The sequence below is a fragment of the Lonchura striata genome, chromosome 30 (genome assembly GCF_046129695.1).
Source record: "Lonchura striata isolate bLonStr1 chromosome 30, bLonStr1.mat, whole genome shotgun sequence".
Lineage (NCBI taxonomy): Eukaryota > Metazoa > Chordata > Aves > Passeriformes > Estrildidae > Lonchura > Lonchura striata.
In genome coordinates, this window is record NC_134632.1 from 3,742,932 (window position 1) to 3,767,460 (window position 24,529).

Here is a 24,529-nt window from a genome sequence, read left to right on the forward strand (position 1 = left end):
TAAGGATTGGGGGAACAAAGGTGAAAAATAAAAAATAAAAGGGAGGAAAAAAGAGAGAAAAGAGAAATGGAAAAAAAAGGAGGAAAGAAAAAGGAAGGGAAAGGGGAAAAGTAGAAAGAAAAATGGAGGGAAAAGGGAAAAATGGGGGGGGGAAGAAGAAAAAAGAAAATAGAAAAGAAAAAAAAAGGAAATGGAAAAAGGAAAAAGGAAAGAGGGAGAAAGGGGAATAAAGAAAAATGAAGGCAAAAAGAAAAAAGGGAAATCAGGGGAATAAAGAAAAAATAGAAGAGGAAGAGAGGAAAAAGGGGGAATAAGGAGAATAAAAAAAAAAAAAAGGAAGAATAAAGGAGAAGAGGAAAAGGGGGAAAACATGGAAAAGGGAGAGAGAAAGAAAATAAGAAAAAGGGGGAAACCAGGGGGAAAAAAAGAGAAAAAGAGGAAAAAATAAAGTAGATGGGGAAAATCCACGGTGCTCGCAGCCCCTTGGGCAGGATGGGGGGGGACTGGGATGGACTGGAATGGACTGGGAACAACTGGGATAGACTGGGATGGATGGGGATGGACAGGGATGGACTGGGATGGACTGGGATGGATCGGGATGGATGGGGATGGACTGGGATGGACCGGGATAGATCGGGATGGACAGGGATGGATGGGGATGGACTGGGATGGACTGGGATGGATCGGGATGGACTGGGATGGACTGGGATGGACTGGGATGGACAGGGATGGATGGGGATGGACAGGGATGGACTGGGATGGATCGGGATGGACAGGGATGGATGGGGATGGACAGGGATGGACTGGGATGGATCGGGATGGACAGGGATGGATGGGGATGGACAGGGATGGACTGGGATGGATGGGGATGGACAGGGATGGATGGGGATGGACAGGGATGGACTGGGATGGATCGGGATGGACAGGGATGGATGGGGATGGACAGGGATGGACTGGGATGGATCGGGATGTGGCAGCAAAAGGTGCCCCCCAGCCCGGGCAGGGTCTTTGGTGCCAGGCAGAGGCCGGGAAGGGGCCGGGCACAGGGAATGTGCCGGGAATGAGCCTGGAATGACCCAGGAATGTGCCGGAAATAAGCCGGGAATGAGCCAGGAATGAGGCCGGGAATGAGCCAGGAATGAGTCTGGAATGAGCTGGGAATGCACCGGGAATGAGCCCGGGAATGAGCCAGGAATACTCCGGGAATAAGGTGGGAATGCGCCGGGAATGCGCCGGGAATGAGCTGCGAATGCACCGGGAATGAGCCGGGAATGACCCAGGAATGAACCCGGGGATGAGGCAGGAATGCTTCAGGAATGAGCCCGGGAATGAGCCCGGGGATGCTCCGGGGATGAGCCAGGAACGCTCCGGGAACGCCCCGGGAACGCTCCGGGAATGATCCCGGGGATGCTCCGGAAACGCCCCGGGAATTCTCCGGGAATGAGCCCAGGAACGCTCCGGGAACGCTCCGGGAACGCCCCGGGAATTCTCCGGGAACGCTCCGGGAGGGAAGCGCTGTCCCGGCGCTCGGCACCGGCAGCCGCGGGCGCGGGTGACACCTAGAGGGGTGACCGGGGGAGCGGGGAAATAAATCCCGGATCGGGCACGGGACCGGCCCACCGAGCCGGGACACCCCCGGGGACACCCCCGGGACATCCCGGGACATCCCGGGACGTCCCGGGACACCCCCGGGACATCCCCGGGACATCCCGGGACACCCCCGGGACATCCCGGGACATCCCGGGACACCCCCGGGGACACCCCCGGGACATCCCGGGCCACGGGGGTGGCACAGGGACCCGCCAGGCCCCGCAGCCAGCTGGGCACGGAGGATGCGCCGGGCAAGGAGAAGGATGAGGAGCCCAGGCTCACCCCACAGCGTCGGGAGCTCCTGGGGGGTCCCAGAGGTGACACATGGGGTGACACCCACACCTTTCCCTGACCCACGGCTCTGGGTGTGGCACTTCCAGCCCAAAACGCGGCTCCCGTGATGCCAGCGGTGACACAACCCCCCGGGAATGTCACATCCCGGGATAACGGGGACGGAGAGGGGCAGGGGAGAGCTCGGGGTCGCTTTGGAGGGCCCAGAGGTGGCTTTAAAAACCAGAGCAGCTCCAGGTCCAGGACTGCAAATCCCTGGTGACCCTGCTGGGTGCCAGCACAGCCAGAGCCAGCCCGGCTGTGCCAGGGAAGGGGGAACTCCCAAGGAAGGGGATGATTCCCAGGAAGGGGATGATTCCAGGGAAGAGGATGATTCCCAGGAAGGGGATGATTCCCGGGAAGGGGATGATTCCCAGGAAGGGGATGATTCCAGGGAAGGGGATGATTCCCAGGAAGGGGATGATTCCAGGGAAGAGGATGATTCCAGGGAAGGGGATGCTCCTGAGGGACTGTGATGCTCCCCAAAGCCACCATGGGAACACTGGCAATGCCACGCTGCCTCCCAGGAGGAGCCTGGCACTGGGTACCCACATCACCACCCCAGAAAGAAAGAGCAGGGAGAGGAGGGGCGTTTGGTTGTGTTGTTCACATTATTATTAATTTTTTTGTGGTTTCTTTCTTTTTTTTTTTTTTTTTGGCATGAATACCATCTGTCCACCTGAACTACGGACCTTCTGTCTCTAGAAATCTTTTGGTATCTTCCCATCTGGACGCAAACAAAAGGATGAGGAAAAGAAAAGATGAAAAGCAGAATTTCCTCCCCTGCCACCCCCACACCAGCAGCCAGATTTGGCCACCACAGGGATCCTCCAGGGCCAGCTTTGATGACCCCCAGGTCCTCTGCAGGTGCTCAGCCATGGGGATGTTGCCCCTTTGCTCCACCAAGCCCTTGGCCCAGCTTTGGGGATGGAAGGGGAGGCACAGGGAGCTTTTCCCTGAAGTGAAATGGGAGCAGTGGCCATCCCTGCTGGCTGGGAGGGGGCACCGCTGTGGCCGATGTCCAGCAGGAAGGAGGGAGCTGTGTCCTGGCTGGGGTGGTCAGTGCTGCTGGGATGGTCAGTGCTGCTGGGATGGTCACTGCTGCTGGGGATGGTCAGTGCTGATGGTCAGTGCTGCTGGGGTGGTCAGCACTGCTGGGATGGTCAGCACTGCTGGGATGGTCAGCACTGATGGTCAGTGCTGCTGGGATGGTCAGCACTGATGGTCAGTGCTGCTGGGGTGGTCAGCACTGCTGGGATGGTCAACACTGATGGTCAGAACTGATGGTCAGTACTGCTGGGATGGTCAGCACTGCTGGGGCCAGGGAGGGTGGTCAAGCTGGGAGGCCCTGGCTCTGCTGGCCAGGCACAGGTGACAAGAGGACACTCCCACCACCGCGCTGCTCCGTGTCCATCCTGGCTCCGTGGCAAACCCCACATCTGGCAGAGGATTCAGCCCCGTTTCTGCCCTTTCTTTCCCCAAAAGCTGGGGGGAGGCAGCCCGTGGGCAGCGTCCACGATCCCTCCGTAGTGCAAAACCCAGCGGGGGACGCAGAGGTGGCAGCGGGGTCCTGCCATCGCTCCCCGGGGCGTAGGCACCGCGGCGGAAGAGGGGACGGAGGAGCCTTCCCTGCAGGGAGGCAGGAGGGACCATTTCGGACAGGAACCACCAACCTACCATCCTCGTCCACCAGTCACTAAGCAAGGGAGGAAGGCAGGAAAAGTCCAGCTCTTGGGGTTTTTGCTTCTGGTGTCGTGGCGGGGCCAGCGAGGGACACGCCAGCAGCAACAGGTCGGTGTCGTCGTCATCGTTGTCGTCCCAAGGAAAACCTTTTGCTTTGTGGAAGTGCCTTGAAAGAACCAGGATAACGCCAAGGTCACCTCGGGGAGGTGGGAGCGTGGCTTGGTCTCCGTCCAGGAGGGTGGGAAGGGTTTGCCCCTCGGTGGGGGAGGAGGAAGGAGTCCTTAGGACAAGTCCTCCACCGGCAGCTCCTCCTCCAGGTCCCTGTCGTCGGGGATCGTCACATTCTGGTTGGTGGTGGCCATCAGCGACACGGGTCTGCTGTCGTCCTCCGCCTCGGCCGGCTCCTCCTTCACGTGCACGGGGTGGCTGTGGGGAACGGGAGCCCTCAGCCTCGGGGAGTGGGTCCCACCACCCAAAACCCCCCCAAGTTCCTGGTCCAGAAGGCCCCTCACCCTGGGGATGGGATCCAAAACCCTCCTCACCCTGGAGCAGGAGCCCACAAGCAGCTCCCGGTGGCTGTGGGGAAGGGGAGCCTTCAGCCTCAGGGAGTGGGTCCCACCACCCAAAACCCCTCCGAGTTCCTGGTCCAGAAGGCCCCTCACCCTGGGGATGGGAGTCAAAGCCCTCCTAGCTCTGAGAACAGGAGCCAAAACTCTCCTCACCCTGGAGCAGGAGCCCACAAGCAGCTCCCGGTGGCTGTGGGGAAGGGGAGCCTTCAGCCTCGGGGAGCTGATCCCATCACCCAAAACTCCCTGAATTCTTTGGTCCAGAGCCCCCTTGCCTTGGGGACAGGAGCCAAAATCCCCTTTGCCCTGAGAGTGGGCACCCACAAGCAGCTCTGGGTCACTGTGGGGAGGGGGAGCCTTCAGCCTCGGGTTGTGGGTGCTACCACCCAAAACTCCCCGAATTTTTTGGTCCAGAGCCGCCTCACCCTGGGAACAGGAGCCAAAACCACCCTTGCTCTGAGAGCACAAGCAGCTCCTGGTGGCTGTGGGGAGAGGGAGCCTTCAGCCTCGGGGAGCTGACCTCATAACCCAGAACTGCCCGAGATTTTTGGGCCAGAATCCCCTCACCTGGGGATGGGAGCCCACAAGCAGCTGCTGATGGCTGCGGGGAGGGCGAGGCCTTCAGCCTCGGGGGGTGGGTGCCAACACCCAAAACTACCTGAAATTCTTGCTCCAGAACCCCCCTCACCCTGGTGATGGGAACCCAAACGGTGACGAGAACCCAACTCCCTCACCCTGGGGATGAGAACCCAAATCCCCTCACCTTGAGGACGGGAACCCAAACCCCCTCACCCTAGTGATGGAGCCCAAACCCCCTCACCCTGGTGACGGGAACCCAAACCCCCTCACCCTGGTGACGGGAACTCAAACCCCTCACCCTGTGGACAGGAGCCCAAACCCCCTCACCCTAGGGACAGGAACCCAACTCCCTCACCCTGGTGATGGAGCCCAAACCCCCTCACCCTGGTGATGAGAACCCAAACCCCCTCACCTTGAGGACGGGAATGCAAACCCCCTCACCCTGGTGACAGAGCCCAAACCCCCTCACCCTGGTGATGGAACCCAAACCCCCTCACCCTGTGGACAGGAACCCCCAGAGCTGGCAGTGCCCCGCGTGCCAGGCTCGCCCAGCAGCCCGGGCAGGGCCAGGCTGACCTGTACTGCTGTGGGGACAGGCGGGGGCTGCTGCTGCCGTTGCTGTTGACCTGCTCCACGGTGCTGCTGACGTCGTCGTGGCCCACGTGCAGCATGGCGCTGGCCGAGCTGGTGTTGATCATGGTGGGGCTGCTGAGCAGGGGGAAGCTGCTCTCCGCCAGCGCAGCCTGCGGCAGGGAGCACGGGTTGGCACGGAATTTGGGTCGGAAGGTCCTTCAATGCCATCTCATCCCACCCTGCCCGTCGTGGGCAGGGACACCTTCCACTATCCCAGGTTGTTCCAAGCCCGGTCCAGCCTGGCCTTGGATGCTCCCAGGGATGGAGCAGCCAAGCAGATCCCAACGAATTCTTTGGAATTTCATGCCATTATGGCTGTCCCCTCGTTGTATTCTAAATATATCAGTATTTAGTTGTCAGAATTAAGGCCGGTTCCTGCAGCCACAGCTGCTCTGTGCCTCACCCTCACAGGGAATGATCTCCATATATCAAACCTGAATTTCCCCTCTTCCAGCTTGAACCCATCCCCCTTGTCCCTCTTTTCCCGATGAGAAGCAAGACCCCAGTGGAGATCAGGACTGTGGAGGGTTGAGTGTCCCCATGTCCCTGTCAGGGCTGGGTCCTTACCTGGTAACTTGCATTAAGTGCTCCATAACCGAGTCCTGAAATCATATTTTTGACTAAGGTGGGACTCCTGCAGGAAGAGAGAGAGAGCAGAGGGATGCAGGGCTGAGCATCCCTGGGCACCGGGGTGGTGGTGGCAGCTCTGGGGCAGCGTCCCGCGGGGGAGGAGCACCCACCCTGTCATCTTTGGTGGCCTTCGCTTTTGGTACTCGTGCTCGTCCACGGTCCACACGGCGCCCTTGACGTTCTCCACGCGCACGAAGCACTTGTGCAGGCTCAGGTTGTGGCGGACGGCGTTCTGCGGGCACGCGGCTCTCGGTCAGTGCCACGCCCTCCTCTTCCTCACCAGCCTCCTCCCCGCCCGGCCCCACAGCTCCTGGGGGTGTCCTGACACCCAAATTCTCCCCACAGCCCCTGGGTGCTCCTGGCACTGAGTGCCCACGACCCTGCCTGGAGGAGCCCGGCCTGATGCTGAGGAAGGTGGGGACGGGGTGGGATGAAGGACAGCAGCTCCACCAGCTCTGGTGATGCTCAGCAAAGCCAGCTCCTCTTTCCCTTCCTTTTTCTTTCCCCCTCCCCTCCTGTTTTGGTCCTTTCCCTCCCTTTCTTCTTTACATCGACCATCTTTACATTTCTAAATGTAAAATAAAGAGACACACACGTAGGCAGACAGCGCAGCCCCGAGAGATACCGGCTCCCTTTTCCCCTTCCAACTCCCTGCCATTTGCTACTGCCCCTATTTCATTACCAATTTTAATTTGCCTCTAATTAAATCCTGTGTATTTTTCCGACTCACTTGCTAATCCATGAGGGAGGCAGGAGGCTGGAGTGGAATCTCTCCGAGCTATAATTACAAAGGGCCTAATCACGCCGGGGCTCTGCCTTTGAATAAATTTCCTTGCATTAAGGTTCTCAGATTCTCTGCCTTGCAAATGAGAATGACCCCAATTTCAGGAAGTTGGCCTCGGAGGGTTTTTTTTTCTCTCCTTTTTTTTTTTTTATTTCGAGTCCTGATTCGTGATGAGAGACTAATTCGTTACGCTAAAACATTAACAGCAATTTAAAAGGTCGGGCGGGGGCTGTATAAACAAAGGAGCCTGGCCAGCACAACAAGGCAAGAGGAGACACAAGGACTGAGCCCCCCCCAGCCTTCGAGGGCCAGAGCGCCCAGAACGCACCAAAGGCTCCGGCATCGGCCCTTGGGCCGGGAATTTGGGCAGGAAAACAAAGCTGGGCTCGTCCCTTCTCATCCTTTTGTCCATCCTCCCATTCCTGCAGCCACCCATTCCTCCATCCGTCCATCCATCCATCATTCCATCCATCCATCCCTCCATCCATGATTCCATCCATTTATTTCTCCATCCCTGCATCCATCCATCATTCCATCCATCCATCCCTCCATCCATGATTCCATCCATTTATTTCTCCATCCCTGCATCCATCCATCATTCCATCCATCCATCCCTCCATGAATCCATTCATCCACCCCTCCGTCCCTCCATCCATGATTCCATCCATCCACCCTCCATCCACCCATGAATCCATCCCTCCCTTCATGATTCCATCCATAAATCCATCCCTCCATGGCTCCATCCATCCCTCCATCCATGATTCCACCCATGATTCCATCCATCCATCCATGAATCCATCCCTCCATCCATGATTCCACCCATTATTCCATTCATCCATGGTTCCATCCATCCATCTATTTCTCCATCCCTGCATCCATCCATCATTCCATCCATCCACCCTCCATCCATCCATGAATCCATGCCTCCATCCATGAAACCATCCACCTATTTCTCCATCCCTGCATCCATCCATCATTCCATCCATCCATCCCTCCATGGTTAAATCCATCCCTCCATCCATGATTCCACCCATGCTTCCATCCCTCCATCCATGAATCCATCCACCTATTTCTCCATCCCTGCATCCACCCATCCACCCATCCATCCATCCATCCATCCATCCATCCATCCATCCATCCATCCCTCCATCCATAATTTCATCCATCCATGAATCCATCCCTCCATGGTTCCATCCATCCATCCATGAATCCATCTTCCATCCATGATTCCATCCATCCTCCATCCATCCATGAATCCATCTTCCGTCCATGAATCCATCCACCTATTTATCCATCCATCCTTGATTCCATCCATCCATGATATCACCCATCATCCATCATCCTCCCTCCCTCCATCCCGCCATGCCAGGTGACACAGGTGCAGGTGACACACAGGTGCAGGTGACACAGGTGCCAGGTGACACAATGACACACAGGTGCCAGGTGGCACAGGTGCCAGAATGACACACGGGTGCAGGTGACACAGGTGCCAGGCGACACAGGTGCCAGGTGACAAACAGGTGCTGGGTGACACAGGTGCAGGTGACACAGGTGCCAGGTGACACAATGACACACAGGTGCAGGTGACACAGGTGCCAGGACACACAGGTGCAGGTGACACAGGTGTAGGTGACACAGGTGCTAGTGACACACAGGTGCCAGGTGACACAGGTGCCAGAATGACACACAGGTGCTGGGTGACACAGGTGCAGGTGACACAATGACACACAGGTGCCAGGTGACACAGGTGCCAGAATGACACACAGGTGCAGGTGACACAGGTGCAGGTGACACAATGACACAAAGGTGCCAGGTGACACAATGACACACAGGTGCAGGTGACACAGGTGACACAATGACACACAGGTGCTGGGTGACACAGGTGCAGGTGACACAGGTGCAGGTGACACAATGACACACAGGTGCAGGTGACACAGGTGACACGACACACAGGTGCAGGTGACACAGGTGCAGGTGACACAATGACACACAGGTGCAGGTGACACAGGTGACACAATGACACACAGGTGCTGGGTGACACAGGTGCAGGTGACACAGGTGCAGGTGACACAATGACACACAGGTGCAGGTGACACAGTGCCAGGTGACACAGGTGCAGGTGACACAATGACACACAGGTGCAGGTGACTCAGGTGACACAATGACACACAGGTGCAGGTGACACAGTGCCAGGCTGCTCCTGCCTCCTTCCTTCTGTCCCAGAAAAGCGCTGGCAGTGCCCGGGAGCGTGGCAAAGCCACCGCCTGCCCTGCCCTCAGTGTCCCTTTGACACCCCCTGGAAAGGCTCAGGTGGGGATAGAATTAAAATTAGAAATAAATAAAATAAAATAAAATAAAATAAAATAAAATAAAATAAAATAAAATAAAAAAAAATTAAAATAAAATAAAAATAAAATAAAATAAAAATACAATAAAAATACAATAAAAAAAGAAAATAAAACTAAAATTAAGAAAATAAAAGAAAACAAATAATAAAATAAAATAAAGTATAAAATAAAAAATTATATAATAAAATAATATATATAATAAAATATAAAATAAAAAATAATAAGATAAAATAAAATAAAAATAAAAATAAAATAAAAAATAAAACAAAATAAATAAAAAATATATAAAATAACATATAATTAAATAAAATAAACCAAAGGAAAATAAAATAAAATAAAATAAAATAAAATAAAATAAAATAAAATAAAATAAAATAAAATAAAATAAAATAAAATAAATAATTAAAATAAAATAATGCCTGGCAGCGGGCAGGGTGTGATCCTGCATCCCTGGAGCCCGCCGCGCCCCATCCCTGTGCGCTCCCGGGTCACAGAGGAGGTCCCAGGCCAGCCCCAGCCTGGGGGCAGAGGGGCCGCGGCCCCGCCTCAGCCCGGGCTGCCTTTTGTGTGGCGGGCAGTGTTTGCTCAGAGCCAGGCCCAGCTGCTCTGTTTGCTTCTCATCTCTCTCCTCTAATGATGTTTGCTCTGCACCCTCCAGCCTCTCCCTGCTGGGTCTCCCCGTGCCTTCCCCACCTTGGTCCCATCCCAGGGGGAAGCTGCAGGAAATGAGGGAAAAACCCCAGAAAAGTGGTTTTGAAGGAGAGGAAATATGTTATTTTTTCCCTGTGTCTCCCTCTCCTTCAGAAGAAGCCTGGCCTTGGGCACTGCAAGTTGTGAAGGGAATTAAGCCTCCCCCTACCGGCTCTTTTTAATCCCCTGCCATCCCTTTTTGGTGATAGAAGAGGAAAAAATAAAGAACAAAAAAAGGGAAGCAGAAAACTGAGCGATGCCCTTCTCTAGCTCTGCCCTTGCTAACACGAGTTATGTGGAAACTGCAGAAAAAAAACCCAAGATGTTTATTCCTTACAGCCATAAAAAGGCAGGAAAAAGGCATTTTTACCTGCCATTATCTCCTTGCAGAGGGGGAAACTGAGGCCACGGGAGCGGTGATGGCCACAGAAGGCTCTGCCCCATTCCAGGGGTTTGCCAAAATCCCTGATATCTGCCCCAAAGCTTCCCGTGGAAGCAAAGCCTGCATCTGCAGCAGCGACACACGGGGGCCCTGAGCTCCTGGAGAATGGATTCCTCCTCCTCAAGCCTCTCCAAAAGCTCCATCTCACTTGCACCTTGCTGATTTTAATTATTTTCATTTAAACTAGCAGCTTTCCCTCTGCCACTCCACTCCTTGCTGCCCTGAGCGGGAGGGAGCCGAGCTGCCTCTCAGTAAATACATGCAGCAGGAAACAATAAATAAATAAATCTTCCCTGGTTGAGGCAAGAAGTGAAATCACAGAATCACAGAACTGCTCCTTCCACACCCCCCTGCTCCTCTGAGATGGCTTTTCCCAGCTCTGATTTCTAAAATACAAAGAGGGAGCAGCCCCAGCACTCGTGTGCTGCCCCAAAATTCACTCCAGCAGCTCAGGCTGGTGACAAAACCTCCTCAGTGACAAAAACTTTTGTCTGCGCGAGGGGTGGGGGGCTGCAGAGGGGTTTCCCTGCTGACGGTCCCCTTGCCTCCCTCCCTGCATTCCCAGCTCTGTCACCTGCCCCCAGGTTATCAATAACCTTATTTGCTGTTCCCATCTCTCACTCCTGCCTCCACCCTTGCTCTCCGCAGAAAATCCCTGGATTTTACCACACAGCCCTTTGCTGTATCCCACTGCAGGGGATGATGCATGCCCACAGCCCAGCGAGGCGTTTTAGGGGGGCAAAAAAAGTGGGGTTTGGTCCTAAAATCGCTTCCTGCAGCATTTTAGAGCTGGGCAATGAACCGGTCCTTTGGCACAGGAGCAGCAGCCAGGCCTGGGGGGATGGGGTGGGCGTGGGGGGAATGGGGTGAGGTATTGGGGAAATGGGGTGAAACATGGGGGGAATGGGGTGAAACATGGGGGAATGGGGTGAGATGTGGGGAAGACATGGGAGGAATGGAGTGAGAATGGAGGGAATGGGGTGAGCATGGAGGGAATGGGGTGAGAATGGGGAAATGGGGTGAGCATGGAGGGAATGGGGTGAGCATGGAGGGAAATGGGATGAGGCATTGGGGGAATGGGGTGAAACATGGGGGAAATGGGGTGAGACATGGGGGAAATGGGGTGAGATGTGGGGGGAGACATGGGGAGAATGGAGTAAGCATGGAGGGAATGGGGTGAGCATGGAGGGAATGGGGTGAAACATGGAGGGAATGGGGTGAAACATGGGGAAATGAAGTGAAATATGGGGGGAATAGGGTGAAACATGGGGGGAATGGGGTGAGACATGGGGGAAATGGGGTGAGATGTGGGGAGAGACATCGAGGGGAATGGGGTGAGCCTGAGGGGAAGTGGGGTGAGCCCAAAGTGGGTTGGGATGAGCCTGGGGCAATGGGGTGAGCCTGGGGCAATGGGGTGAGCCCAGGCTGGCTCGGGGAGAGCCCAGGGTGCCAGGCAGGGCTGCTCTCACCTTCCAGGTGGCCGTGTTCCTCCGGAAGTAGGCGAACATCCGCGTGAACCAGTTGTAGATTTCGTTCAACGTTAGCTGCCTGTCGGGGGTCTCCAGGATGGCCTGGGCAGCCGCAGAAGGGACAAGGCTGTCACTTGTAGGGTCTGACACCCATCCCAAGGGGCAGAGATGGGGTTCAGCAGGTTTGGGGGGGGAGGTTTGGGGTGCACACCCCAAAGTGGCTCTCACCTGCCGGATGAGCGAGGCGTACGTGAAGGGCGGGCGGACGTCGGCGTTTTTGTAGAACTCGTGGTTCTGTGCAAGCTCTGCGGGGGGACAGCGAACGGGGAGAGGGGAGGGAGCTGGAGGGAAGGGACCCCCGGAGCCCCTCGGGAGGGCACCGAGCCCCAGCCCGGAGCTCACCTGAAGAGATCGGGGTGCAGAACTTCTCCGAGCTCCTCCTGCGGATGGGCCCCACGCTGTGTAAGGTGGAAGAGCTGATGACGGAGGGGCCCTGCCGCAGGGGCGTGATGGGCGCCGTGGCCGAGGTGGGGGGGTGAGGTAAACCGTCGGGAAACGTGTCCGAAGTGCTCTTGGAGAGGGTGGCACTGGAGACCAGGTTCAGCTGCACGGACAGGAGGGGAGGGATAGCGTTGGGAGGGCTGGGAGAGCCCCGGGAATGCCGGGAATGGCGGCGCCGCCGAAGGAGGCGGGGAGGGGACAGCAGGGGGGCACTGGATGGGCTTGGGAAGGGTGGGAGGGAACCATGGGGTGGGGATGGACCCGTGGGATGGGGATGGGCCCGCGGGATGGGAATAACCCATGGGATGGGAATAACCCATGGGATGGGAATAACCCATGGGATGGGAATAACCAATGGGATGGGGATGAATCCATGGGATGGGAATAACCAATGGGATGGCAATAACCCATGGGATGGGAATAACCCATGGGATGGGAATTAACCAATGGGATGGGGATAACCCATGGGATGGCAATAACCCATGGGATGGCAATAACCAATGGGATGGGGATGAATCCATGGGATGGGCATTAACCAATGGGATGGCAATAACCCATGGGATGGGAATAAACCATGGGATGGGAATTAACCAATGGGATGGGAATTAACCAATGGGATGGGGATAACCCATGGGATGGGAATTAACCAATGGGATGGGGATTAATCCAGGGATGGGAATTAACCAATGGGATGGGGATGAATCCGTGGGATGGGAATTAACCCATGGGAGGGGTTGAATTTGTGAGATGGGGATGAATCCATGGGATGGGGGTAAATTTGTGGGATGGGGATGAATTTGTGGGATGGAGATGAACCAGTGGAATGGGGATGACTCCCTGGGATGGGAATGAACCCATGGGATGGGGATGAACCCACTCCATGTCAGAGCTGGTGGAGCAGCTGCATTTGCCAGAGGGTGGCCAGGGCACAGCCATCCCACGGAGCCCAGCCAGGTGACGTGCACAGGGCAGGGAGGGATGGCAGCCATCAGCCAGGGGACAGAGAGGGTAGGAAGGGACTCACGCTTACAGGCTGGCTGAAAGGCTTTGGCTCTGAAGGTCTCATGTGGAGATGGGCCATCATTGCTTGGAGACGCTCGCTCTCCTTGGCCAGCTGGGGGAGGCAGGAGGCAGGACAGGGACGGTCACACCGCGCCCAAGTCACCACGGAGGTGCCCACGGCCTGGAGGAGCTGCCACCAGCCCCCAGACTGATCTGGGACAGGCAGCAACCCCCAGGGTGTCCCTCCAAGTGCCACCTCCTGCCTGATGCTGGCTCCTGAGAGCCCCAGCGGGGCTGTGGCAGCTGTGGGGGCTGCTGCACCCACCATGGAGGGCACAGGGGCCGCTCCAGCTCCGTGTGTGCACTGGGGGAAAGATCCACAGAGCCACTCCCAGAGCCCCCAGCCCTGGGTGTTCTTGTGGCCAGTCCCGCTGTCCCTGTCCTGTCCCCTCTGTCCTCCTGCTGTCCCTTCCATGGGTCCATCCATCCCCCCAGCTCCCCACACCGCTGTAATTGCTCCCTGCCCGCCGCAGTGAGCACCGGGCTGAAATATTCACTGTGGCACCAGGAGAGACTTCGAGGCCGGCGGAGCCGATGGGATCTGACACCCCACTCCCACCCCATCACCTCCCCTTCCCAGCGGGACCCCTCAAGCTCGGGGAGTCCCCGCGCTGCAGCCGAACCCCCTGGCAGGGCTGGGCGAGGAAGGGGTTAAAAGCGGGAGGCAGAGCAGGAGTTTGCAGCAAGTTTGGAGCAGCTCGGCTGCTTTCTGCTCATTAGAGCTGACAGCTCTCCCCTCGTGATGCAGCCGGCACAGCGGGAGCTCCGCGCTCCAAACTTTCTAATTGGTGGCTCCGTGGCAGGTTCCTCTCTGCACACACACACACACACACAGCTCTGCTCTCGCCCTTCAGATTTTTTTTTTCTCTTTATTATTATTATTTTTTTCCCCTCCTCCCCTTTTCCTTTCCCTCCCCTCTTTAAGCCTCAGTAATTGCTTTCAAGCTCTGGCTCTGCCGAGGGGATGGATGGCAGGGATGGCCCGGGCAGCCTCCACAGCCACCGGGGTTTGGCTGCATCCCCCCCATCCCATGTGAGGCCCCTAATTTTGGTCTGGGGGGTGTCCCAAGGGTGCTGCACTCATCCTGCTGGGCCAGTGGTGTGACACGGAGCCACGGGCACGCTGAGCCCCTGCCAGCCCCAGCACTGCCCCACCGTGGGGTCACCCCCTGCCCCACCCCACTCCCCAGACCCCCATTTCTTCCTCCCTCCCTTCTCCACGCACCGAATTATGCCGAGCACGCCGGGGGCTCGGGGAGGCAGGGAAAAGAACTATTTAAAGAACTGCCTTGCCAAAAATAGAGCCCCGAAGCTGGGCTCCAAAGACCACGCTCAGCCACCGAAATAAAAGTGGCCTGGTTTTCAAGCAGACTCCCAGGGAGGTGGCACAGCCCTGGCAGGGACAAACCCTCCTGCCTCCCACATCTCTGGCATCTCCTTTTCCCCACAGGGACACTTTGGGATGAGAGGGGAGCTGGTTTGAGGGTTTGATTTCCACCCGGATGCAGAATTCCTCTTTGGGAAGGGCGTTTAAAACGAGTCCCCAGGGGGGTGGTTACAGTCCCCTGCCCTGTCACCGTCTCCTGAGGGGAGCAGAGGAAGCTCAGGGTGACACAGAGGTGGCTTTGTGTCCCTGTGCCCACGGGGGCTGGGGTGGGACACCCACCTGTATCTCCAGCTGCTGTACCACTTGCATCTGGACTCGACACTGGGCCGTGCTTCGGTCATCAAGTGCATGTTCTGTGTTGAGGTGTCTGGGCAGGAGAACACGGAGCTTTGGTTAGGCCTGGGCATGCCCAACACTCAGCCCCTCCACTGGGGCCACACCTGGGATCAGCCCTGACCTGCAAATTGCTCAGGGATGCTCGGGCACCGCTGCCCAAAGCGGGGTGAGCGCGAGGGAAACTGAGGCACGGGGGTGACCGAGCGAACCAGGCTGTGGCACCACCCCAAACCCAGGCTGGAGGACACTGAGCCCTGCCCGGGGCAGCCCCAGGGTGTTTAGGAGCTGCCCCTGGCAGAGGGAAAGCCCGTGGATCCTCCTGGAGCAGGGAGCTGGCAGGAGGTGCCAGCAGGACCTGAGGAGCAGGTTCCAGGACACGGGAGATTGCCTTCCACGCTCGGAGGGAAGCCCCGAGGGCAGAGGGTGGCATTTCCAGGCTCTTCCCCATCCTGCCTCCTGTTTATGAGGTGCTTTCTTTAGGAAGCACCGGGACCTTTGGTCCTCGCTGCCCTCCCTCCTCCTCGGGGAGGGGAAGGGCTGCGGGCGACAGAGCTGTCACTTGCTGCAGAGCCACCACCTCGCCCCCAAACCCAGCAAAGCACCAGCCTGGGGACACAGCCGTCCCCAGGATGTCACAGGGCCAGGCCGTGTCCTTGCTGGTGTGGGCACAAACCCCTCGCTGGAGGAGCTGGATGGTTTGGAGAGGGATTCTGGGCAAACAGCACCCCTGGAACAGCCCACAAGGTGAGTCTGGGGGGTCCCAGCGGCCATGTGCCAGATGCTCCCCAGGATTAAGGCTGAGGCACCCCAGGAGAGGCACCTCAGCCTCCCCAGGCTGGCTCTGGGGGCTGGCAGGAGTCTCACCCTGCTGCCTGCCAGCGCCTTCCAGCCCCGGCGTGCACAGACAAGCAGGGAACGGGGCCCTGCTGCCAAACCCACCCCTGAGCAAAGCCCCCAGAGCCCCAGCCCTGCTGCTCTCCCTGCATGGCACGGCCCGGGCACGGCTGCTCCCGCAGGGCAGAAAAGCTGCGGGAGCCAGGCGGGAACGGGGCATTTCCCACTGACCCCTGCCCAGCACGGCCCCAAGGCCACGCTGCCCCTCCAGCCTGGCACAGACCACCCCAGGAGGAGCTGCCCGAGGAGGCTCCGAGCTGCTGCCCGCACCCACGGCAGCTCCGGGCTCCAGCCTTTGGGGGCTGCACGTTTTCTGTCTGTCCGTCCCACAGCCCAGCTCGTGCCCATGTGGGCAAGGAGGGCACCGAGACCCTCCTGCAGCGCTGCTGCGAGGGTGCCCTCGTGCCCAGGGGGCAGGAAGGTGGGACACAGGGACCCTGGCTGGCACAGCACAGCCCCCCCGACCCGGCTCTGAGCATTCCCTGTCAAACTCCAGATCCACTTCCCAACACGGAGCTTGCTCGGCTGCCCCGTGCCACTCCAACATGCCCTGCCAGGCAGGAGGAGATGCCTTATCTGGCTCACGCCGTGACTCAGAGGCAGAGGAAGGAGGGCACAGGAGGCTGAATCATCCTTCACTCATCCCCGGGCTGCCTTCACACCTCCTCACCCTCCTGGGCAAGGCCTCTAGGGGCTTGGCACAGCCAGTGGGATGTTCCCAGCAGAGCCAGCCCTGAGAGGGTGGCAGGGCACGGAGGATGAGTTTGGAAAACCCCAAAACCCGCCTGCAGTGGAGCCGAGCAGACAGCCGGGGAGGCGGGGGAAGGAGCCCCCGCCAGCCCGTCAGCTCCTTCTGATGTCTTTGCTAAAAATCCCTGCTACAAAGAGATCTAATTGCAAATGAACTAATTAAGTAAACCTCTGACGAAGCGTGAAAACAATTTGTTTGACCCTGACGCTAGCAGAGGGCTCTCCGACAGCAGAGTTAATCAGTCAGCGCCGAGCCCACAAGCGGTGTCAGCGGTGCCATCTGCCATCTGCTGCCTCCCCGGCAGGGCTGCCAGCCCCCCTCGCCTGCTGCCCGCCCGGCCTCTGCCCCCTCCACATCCCTCACTCATCCCAGGGCTCGGCTTGGAGGTGCTCATGAAGCTCCTCCCACGCCACCTTCGCCTTCCACTCCAAGCCAGCCTGGCCGTGGACATGTCCAAGGATGGGACAACACCAGCAGCAACCCCTGCTGTGCTTTCTCCTTCTCCACGTGGTCTCCTAGCTGATGTTACACACTTTGGGATGTCTAAACCAACTCCCAGGATCTTCCCCTGATGTCTTCTCCTCCATGTGCTTTCCTAGCTCATGGTTCACACTTTGGGATGTCTGAACCAACTACCAGGACCCTCCCCTGCTGTGTTTTCTCCTTCTCCACGTGGTCTCCTAGCTGATGTTACACTATTTGGGATATCTAAACCAACTACCAGGACCTTCCTCTGCTGTGTTTTCTCCTCCACATGCTTTCCTAGCTGATGTTACACACTTTGTGATGTCTGAACCAACTCCCAAGATCTTCCCCTGATGTCTTCTCCTCCATGTGCTTTCCTAGCTCAGGATTCACACTTTGGGATGTCTGAACCAACTCCCAAGATCTTCCCCTGATGTCTTCTCCTCCATGTGCTTTCCTAGCTCAGGATTCACACTTTGGGATGTCTGAACCAACTCCCAGGATCTTCCCCTCCACCAGCTCCATTCTGTCCCAGCCCGAGACAGAAAAACCTCCCCCAAAAAAGGTGACACTCACTTGACAAACTGCCCCAAGTCCTCACAGAGGGTTTCGCAGCCAGGCCACTTGCACTCTCCGTGGCCGTAGAGTGGGTGGGAGCCGGGGGTCTCTTCGTGGGAAGAGCTGCACAAGAGGGAAAGGAGCCTTAGGATGGGGCAGTGGGGATGCTCCAACATTCCCAGCCATGGCAGACCCCACAGTGACATCTCCCTGTCCTCCGTGGGTGCAGCACAACAGTGCCAGGCTGCTTTTATGAGGTGGGCAGAAACCCCTCACCCCTCCCAGCCCTGGGGGTGATGGATCCCAGCCCCTTCCACCTCTCCAGGAATAAAAACACAAAGTGCCAGGGCCCGACCCGGCTCTACCTGTCCCTTCTCGGCGTGTGCATGGTGCTCTGTCCATTGGGCAGAGGGTGATGGGAAATGGGAGGCGAGACCTTGGCGGCCGAAAACGAGGTAGAGTTGGAGGTGTTGGTGGTGAGGTCAAGACCTTCCTGCTTGATGCTGTCCTCGACGGGCTGGGCGGCCGTGACCTCCTTCCAGAGCTGCTGGAGGTCCGAGGGGCAGACAGCTGTGGCACAGGAGAGTGGCCGGTGTCAGCAGGGACACGAGGCAGCACCCAGGGCTTCCTCCCTGCTCCCTCACTCCCCACGTCCCACCCGGCTCGGGGAGAGCATGGCCTGGAGCTGGGCACAGCAAGGGGAAACCCCGACCAAGGCAGTGCAGCACCCAGAGAGCTGCTCCCAGGAGGGAGAGGAGCCTGGCTTCCCAAATCCTGGCACCCTTCTGCCAGAGGAAGAGAGGTGCCCCAAATCCTGACACTCCCCTGCCAGAGGAAGAGAGGTATCCCAAATCCTGACACTCCCCTTCCAGAGGAAGAGGTACCCCAAATCCTGACACTCCTCTGCCAGAGCTGCCCCAAATCCTGAAACTCCTGTGCCAGAAGAGGTGCCCCAAATCCTGACACTCCTCTGCCAGAGGTACCCCAAATCCTGGCACTCCTCTGCCAGAGGAAGACGTACCCCAAATCCTGACACTCCTCTGCCAGAGCTGCCCCAAATCCTGACACTTCTCTGTCAGAGGTGCCCCAAATCCTGGCACGCCTGTGCCAGAGGTGCCCCAAATCCTGACACTCCTCTGTCAGAGGTGCCCCAAATCCTGGCACTCCTCTGCCAGAGGTGCCCCAAATCCTGAAACTCCCCTGCCAGAGGTGCCCCAAATCTTGACACTCCTGTGCCAGAGGTGCCCCAAATCCTGGAACTCCCCTGCTAGAGGTGCCCCAAATCCTGACACTCCTTTGCCAGAACAAGAGGCGCCGCAAATCCTGACACTCCTCTGCCAGAGCAAGAGGTGCCCCAACCCTGCACCCCTGGAACCCGGACCCCAACCCTGCAGGGCTCCAACTGCTGACACCACCACCCCCCAAACTTCGGGGGCACCACCAAACCCCTCAGCACAGCCCCTCCCCAGCCCCCCTGATCCAGAGCAGGGGGCTGCAGCCCGGGACCCCCAGGCCGTGTCCTTACCTTGGGGCAGGGTCTGCAGGGGCACGGTGCCCTGCCCGGGCGGGAGGCTCACCAGGCCCTGGCGCTGCAGGTTTAACAGGTGCTGCTGCTGCAGCTGCTGCATCTGCAGGAGCTGCTGCTGGAAGGCCAGCTGCTTGTTCCCCAGCGGCTGCCGAGACAAAAGCAGGGACAAATCCAAGCTTTATTCCCGGCCCGGCGGGGCGGGCGGGGGCTGGAGGCGGCGGCGAGGGGCGGTGGTGGCAGCGAGGGGTGCTGGTGGCAGCGGTGGGGACCCCGCTGCCTCCATCCTCCTCCTGCGGGGCCTGCTCAGCTCCCGGCTGAGCCGGACGGAGGCTTTGATCTATCGGAAGAGGAGGGGAAGGAAAGGGAAAAGGGGAAGGGAAAAATAAAGCGCCGGGAAAGAAAGGGAGAGAGAGGAGCCGGGGGCTCGCTCGGGGCGGCGCAGGGAGGAACCCGCAAAGCCCGGCTGGGGGGTCCCACCAGGGAGGTTCAGCTGCGTGGTCGGTGTGAAAAAAAGGGGGGTCCCAGCAGGCAGCAGGCACAGAACCCTCCTGTAAGGCAGGGATTTATCCCTGTTTGGCAGAAATGACTGCTGCGTTGGCGAGGGGCTCGAACTGGCGCAGGGAAGGGGATGCCCAGTGCCCGTACTGGTGTCCCCAGCGTGGGCACAGCCACCCCCCAAGCAGGTGACTCTCCCTCACCCCCTGGAGCTGGCCAGGCTCTGACCAGCGTCGCTGGCCCTAAACGAGTTAGGCAGGACGGGTCCCTGGGGAGGCGCCGAGAAATCCATGAGAATTAAGTGAAGGGGAGAGAATTCAATTAGGGCTGGGGACAGGCAGCTGCTAATCCGGGAGAGGGGAGCTGCCCCCAGGCTGCCCGGCCTCATTAGCGGGGCAGGCGGCTCCGTGACCCCGTGAACCCCCCCAAATCCCCCTGTTGGGGCAGACGGAGCCGGGCTGGGGCACGTCCCCCCCTCGCTGCACTCTGCAGCCCCCCCAAAGCAGTATTTCCGTGTTTGTGTTCTGAGTGAGGAGCACAATGTCCTTGCTCGGTGAGCATGGGGGGCATTCAGCCCCCCAGGCACTGGGAATTCCAGGGAACTGGTCATCCCTGAGGCTGCATGGACAGGGAGCAGCAGACAGAATGCCAGGCCATGAGGGAGTTTGGGGTCACACCCAGGGTCTCACTGGATGCTGGTGGATCCCTGTGGGTGCTGTTGATGCTCAGCCTTGGCTTTGTGACCCAGATGAGCTCCAAACCCCTCTCTCAGCCACCACCACGAGTCCTGTCTAGGGTACAGATGGAGTTTAATTCCAGCTTTTCGGCCTCAGAAAGATGTGAGGACTCCCTCTGTCCTCTGCACCTCTTGGCCACAGCAGAATTGCCTGCCCAGAGTCAGACCTGGATCCTCCCTGGCTCTGTCTCAGCCCTGCACCTCTGAGGCTTAAAGATCAAGGCACAAATCAAAGCAATTCCTGCTCAGTGAAGAGAAATCCCTGACTCCTGAGCCACGAGGCCTCCAGGCCATGGGATCAGCGGGATGGAGGGAAAAGGGCAGGACCAGGCTGCAGCCCGAGAGCTTCAGCAGCAGCTTCTCTGTCCCCCGGGGTGTCCCCTCCTGGCGAGGGGAAGCTCTGCCACCGCGTGGGATGGACACACTGTCCCTGCCTTGCTTAGGAACAGCAGCTGGGGTGGGAAGGGATGGGACAGGATGGGATTCTCCTCCTCTTCCCGGCTCCACCACCGCCCTCCCTCCCCGAGGGCCCCGGGGCAAGCCCCAGCTCTGCTCCAGCACAGCCTCATCCACGTCACTTCCAGGCTGAGCTGCTGGCAGTGGACGAGGTCAGGAAGATCCCTGGGCACGCTGCCTGCATCCCACAGCCCAGCCGAGCTCTCCTGATCTGGCCTGGCTGGATTCAGACCCCCAGGCAGCCCTGACCCACTCGTGGCTCTGGCGGGGACGCTCTTGAACCTGGTGGTGTGAAGGTTGAACTTCCACGTGCCTCAAACCCACGTCCCTCCAGCTTCCACAGACCAGGAACAGCAGGAGCAGCCCCAGGAACACAAATCCAAGCCCAGCCTAGGCCTGACCCTATGGGGAAGCCAATCTGCCACCCCTGGGGAGCACTCTAAACCCTGAGTGAGGGGTGAGGGGGTGCAGAGCCATCCACCAGCCCGTGGGCTCCAAGCCAAGCTTTCCCTGGAGAAACCAGCCTGGGGAGAGCTTGGATGACAGCCCCAGCTTTCCCAAAAATCTCACACCCCACTGATACTCCAGACCCCCTTTCCTGTTGAAAAAGCCACTCCCAGAGGAGCTGGCTCTGCCTTGGGGCCGAATCCTGGGCTTGGCTCCTCCAGCCCGCTCCCAGCCCATTCCCAGCTCATTCCCAGCCTATTCCCAGCCCATTCCCAGCCCATTCCCAGCCAATTCCCAGCCCATTCCCAGCTCATTCCCAGCCCATTCCCAGTTTGGGGCTGGGGGTCTGCAGCATCACTGAGGTTTGGCTCCCGCAGCCCATTCCCAGCTCATTCCCAGCTCATTCCTGGCTCATTCCCAACCCATTCCCAGCCCATTCCCAGTTTGGGGCTGGGGGTCTGCAGCATCACCGAGGTTTGGGTCCTCCAGGCCATTCCCAGCCCATTCCCAGCCCACTCCCAGCCCATTCCCAGCTCATTCCCAGCCCATTCCCAGTTTGGGGCTGGGGGTCTGCAGTATCACCGAGGTTTGGCTCCTCCAGGCCATTCCCAGCCCATTCCCAGCCCGGGCCGGGGGTCTGCAGCCTCACCGTGCATTAGCTGCAGCTGAGTGGGTGCAGCCAGCGGGGCAGGAGGCGCCGTCACTTTGATTTATGAGCACATCAGGAGGAGTTTGCGCCGTGACATGCGGGACTGACAGCAGCACTTCATTAAGCTGACACCGGGGTTAGGCGCCGGCAGCACCCCCCTCCCCACCCTGCCTGCCTCAGCAGAGGGACAGCCCCTGCCCTCGCAGCTTTGGGGACATGCAGAGGGGGATTTTGGGGTCTCTGCACCCCGTTGCTGCGTGGAGGAGTAGGATGGGAGACACGAGCTGCAGCACAGCTCCTTGTTTCCCCCACACCCAGGAGGCTGGGGGGTGGCCCTCGCCCCCCAGCGCAGGAAAATGCTGCAGGAAGGGCTGGGAAGTGCCACAGCTCAGCCCCAGCCTGGCGGGATGCATGGATCCATGGATCAGCTGCTCCTTCCTCACGCCCCCCAGTGTGGCACAGCACCCATGGGCACAGAGCAGCCCCACGTCCTTGGGGACAGGATGCTGCTGCCAGGCTCTTCCCACACGTTTCCATCCTCCTGTCTGTCCTTCCCTTCTCTGGGGCGCTCAGAGCTGCTCCTCCCGGAGATGCTGCCCCTGCTCTCCCAGCTCCTTCCTGGTGTCCTTCCCACCTGCACATCCCACCTTGGGCTGCTGACTCAAGGAGTCAGCCCTTGGAATCAGGCAGAGGGGAAGCAGGAGGCGCTGGGTTTCCAAATCCTGCAGCGGGGCTGGAATTAAATCCGGCCCATAAGTTTCCAGGAAAGATCCAAGGGTGGCTCTGTGGAGGCATTCCAGACACTCCAGCTTTTCCCTGAGTTTCAGGGAAGCCACAGCATCACCATTCCCAGAGGCAAACATGAACACAGACTTTAGGAACAGCAGCTGCCCAAATGTTTGGGGTGAAACCAAAGCTTATCCAAGGATTTTGAGGAAGGGAAACACTGCCATCGCCTTGCTGACACACCCTCAGTGCTTTTCCCAGCAGGAAAGCTGGACACACACCACTCCAGCAGCACCCAACACCCCTTCCCCCCCTGCTACACCCTTTCTTGTTGGATAAATTTCCCATCTCCTCTGTACCATTTAATTAAAAGTTAACACGAGCTTTTTAAAGCGGAGCCCGCTAAGCAAGCGCTTTGTTAGAGCTTAATTATATCCCTGCTCGGTGCTGCAAGAGAACATCGCCAGGGCCAGCAGGAAAAGTCCTTGAGGAAGCTCACATTGACACCTCCCCCATCTCCCGCAGCACCAGCAGCTCCTGGAGATGGTTCTGATAACCCTGACCCTGTGATGCACCAACACCCCACGCTGGGAGCCTGCTGAGGCTGGGGCAGGCGGCCCTGAGCCACTGCAGCCACCCTGGTCCCCTGGTGCCAGCGTGGCTTTGCCCTCCTGCGCCACCCCCACATGCAGCCTGGGCTGAAAACCTTCCCTGGCTGGCACCAAGCTGAGTTTCAGGTGCTGGGTGTCCCTCGGGGTGCTGGGTTTTGGGAGGAGTGGTGGCCACGAGCAGCTCCAGCAGCCCTGCCTGCAGCAGGGACGGGGAGGGAGAGGCTCAGGAGAGGGTCCCTTGTCACTAGGAGCCTGTGGAAGGATACTCAGGGGAAGGGCAGCGAGGCCAGCCCTGAGTTCTGCAAAACTGCACAGCAAAAAACCTGTGTGGAGCATTGTGGCAAGAGAGAGGGGCAAAAATACCCGAGGTAAAGGAAAAAGGGAGCAGTGCTGTCTGCTGGCTGCACTCTGTCCCCAAAACAGTCTCTGTGTGACCCCAAAACACAGCCACAACCCACCACTGTGCCCTCGGGTGTGGAGTTGCGTTATTTGTATGTTTTATTATCCCTGTATTATGTATTGGTTTATTCCTTTGTACCCCCATATACAACTTGGTTTACCCCCAGTTTTCCTGCCTTGTCCCCCCTTCCCGCCTTCCCAGTATCTATCCATCGCCCTGGAAGGGGCGCAGTCTTTCCCTTTACCCCTCCCAGGTGCCTTGTCTGTCACTCGGTGCCCCTTCCCATCCATCCAGAAGCTTCTACTCAGGGCACCGGGTGATTGGGCGAGGACCTGGGGCTCCCCCCATATCCTTCCCCCATTGGACCCCACCATATCCCCCCATCCCGGAGCCACCCCCTATCCCTATCCCCATTGGTCGTTGGATACCCCTCCCTTACAGTTTATAAGCCAGTGCAAGCACCTTGTGCTTGTTCCTGTTGGCTGGCACCGTTCTAGGATATTTGGCCCCGTTGGGCTACAATAAACTCGGACTTAGCCCCCAGCAGGATCCGCTCTTCATTTACCACCACGAGGCTTGCTAGCGCTGCCCGGAACCCACAAAGGCACTCTCCAAACCCCAGCTGGGAGCGGCGGAGGGTGCCTCCATCGCCCGCCCTCGCCCCAGACTGAGAGCTAGCCGGGGCGGAGAAAAAGGGAACCGGGGTGGGAGCGTGGCAGCTGGCACCCCACGTTGGGCGCCAGCTGCCGCGCTCCCGCCCCAAATCCCTTTTCTCAATCGCCC

The 24,529-nt window shown here is 58.4% G+C and overlaps 1 protein-coding gene across 2 annotated transcripts in view; it reads right to left on the reverse strand.

The window, feature by feature from the left end:
• Positions 1-2,509: 2,509 nt before the first annotated feature.
• Positions 2,510-24,529, reverse strand: part of FOXP4 (forkhead box P4) — a 61,548-nt gene continuing 39,528 nt past the window's right edge. Inside the window, exons 6-17 of one of the 2 annotated variants that reach the window (XM_077789076.1) lie at positions 19,224-19,371; positions 18,064-18,268; positions 17,717-17,821; positions 14,974-15,061; positions 13,276-13,359; positions 12,147-12,348; positions 11,973-12,049; positions 11,745-11,846; positions 6,122-6,243; positions 5,949-6,015; positions 5,325-5,491; positions 2,510-4,029 (exon numbers count right to left, since the gene is read on the reverse strand). In XM_077789076.1, the coding sequence (XP_077645202.1) occupies positions 3,885-4,029; positions 5,325-5,491; positions 5,949-6,015; positions 6,122-6,243; positions 11,745-11,846; positions 11,973-12,049; positions 12,147-12,348; positions 13,276-13,359; positions 14,974-15,061; positions 17,717-17,821; positions 18,064-18,268; positions 19,224-19,371 (1,512 nt within the window). In that variant the 3' untranslated portion in view covers positions 2,510-3,884. Of the gene's footprint in view, positions 4,030-5,324; positions 5,492-5,948; positions 6,016-6,121; positions 6,244-11,744; positions 11,847-11,972; positions 12,050-12,146; positions 12,349-13,269; positions 13,360-14,973; positions 15,062-17,716; positions 17,822-18,063; positions 18,269-19,223; positions 19,372-24,529 lie in introns of both variants that reach the window. The other variant, XM_021542632.2, reaches the window with a different exon arrangement.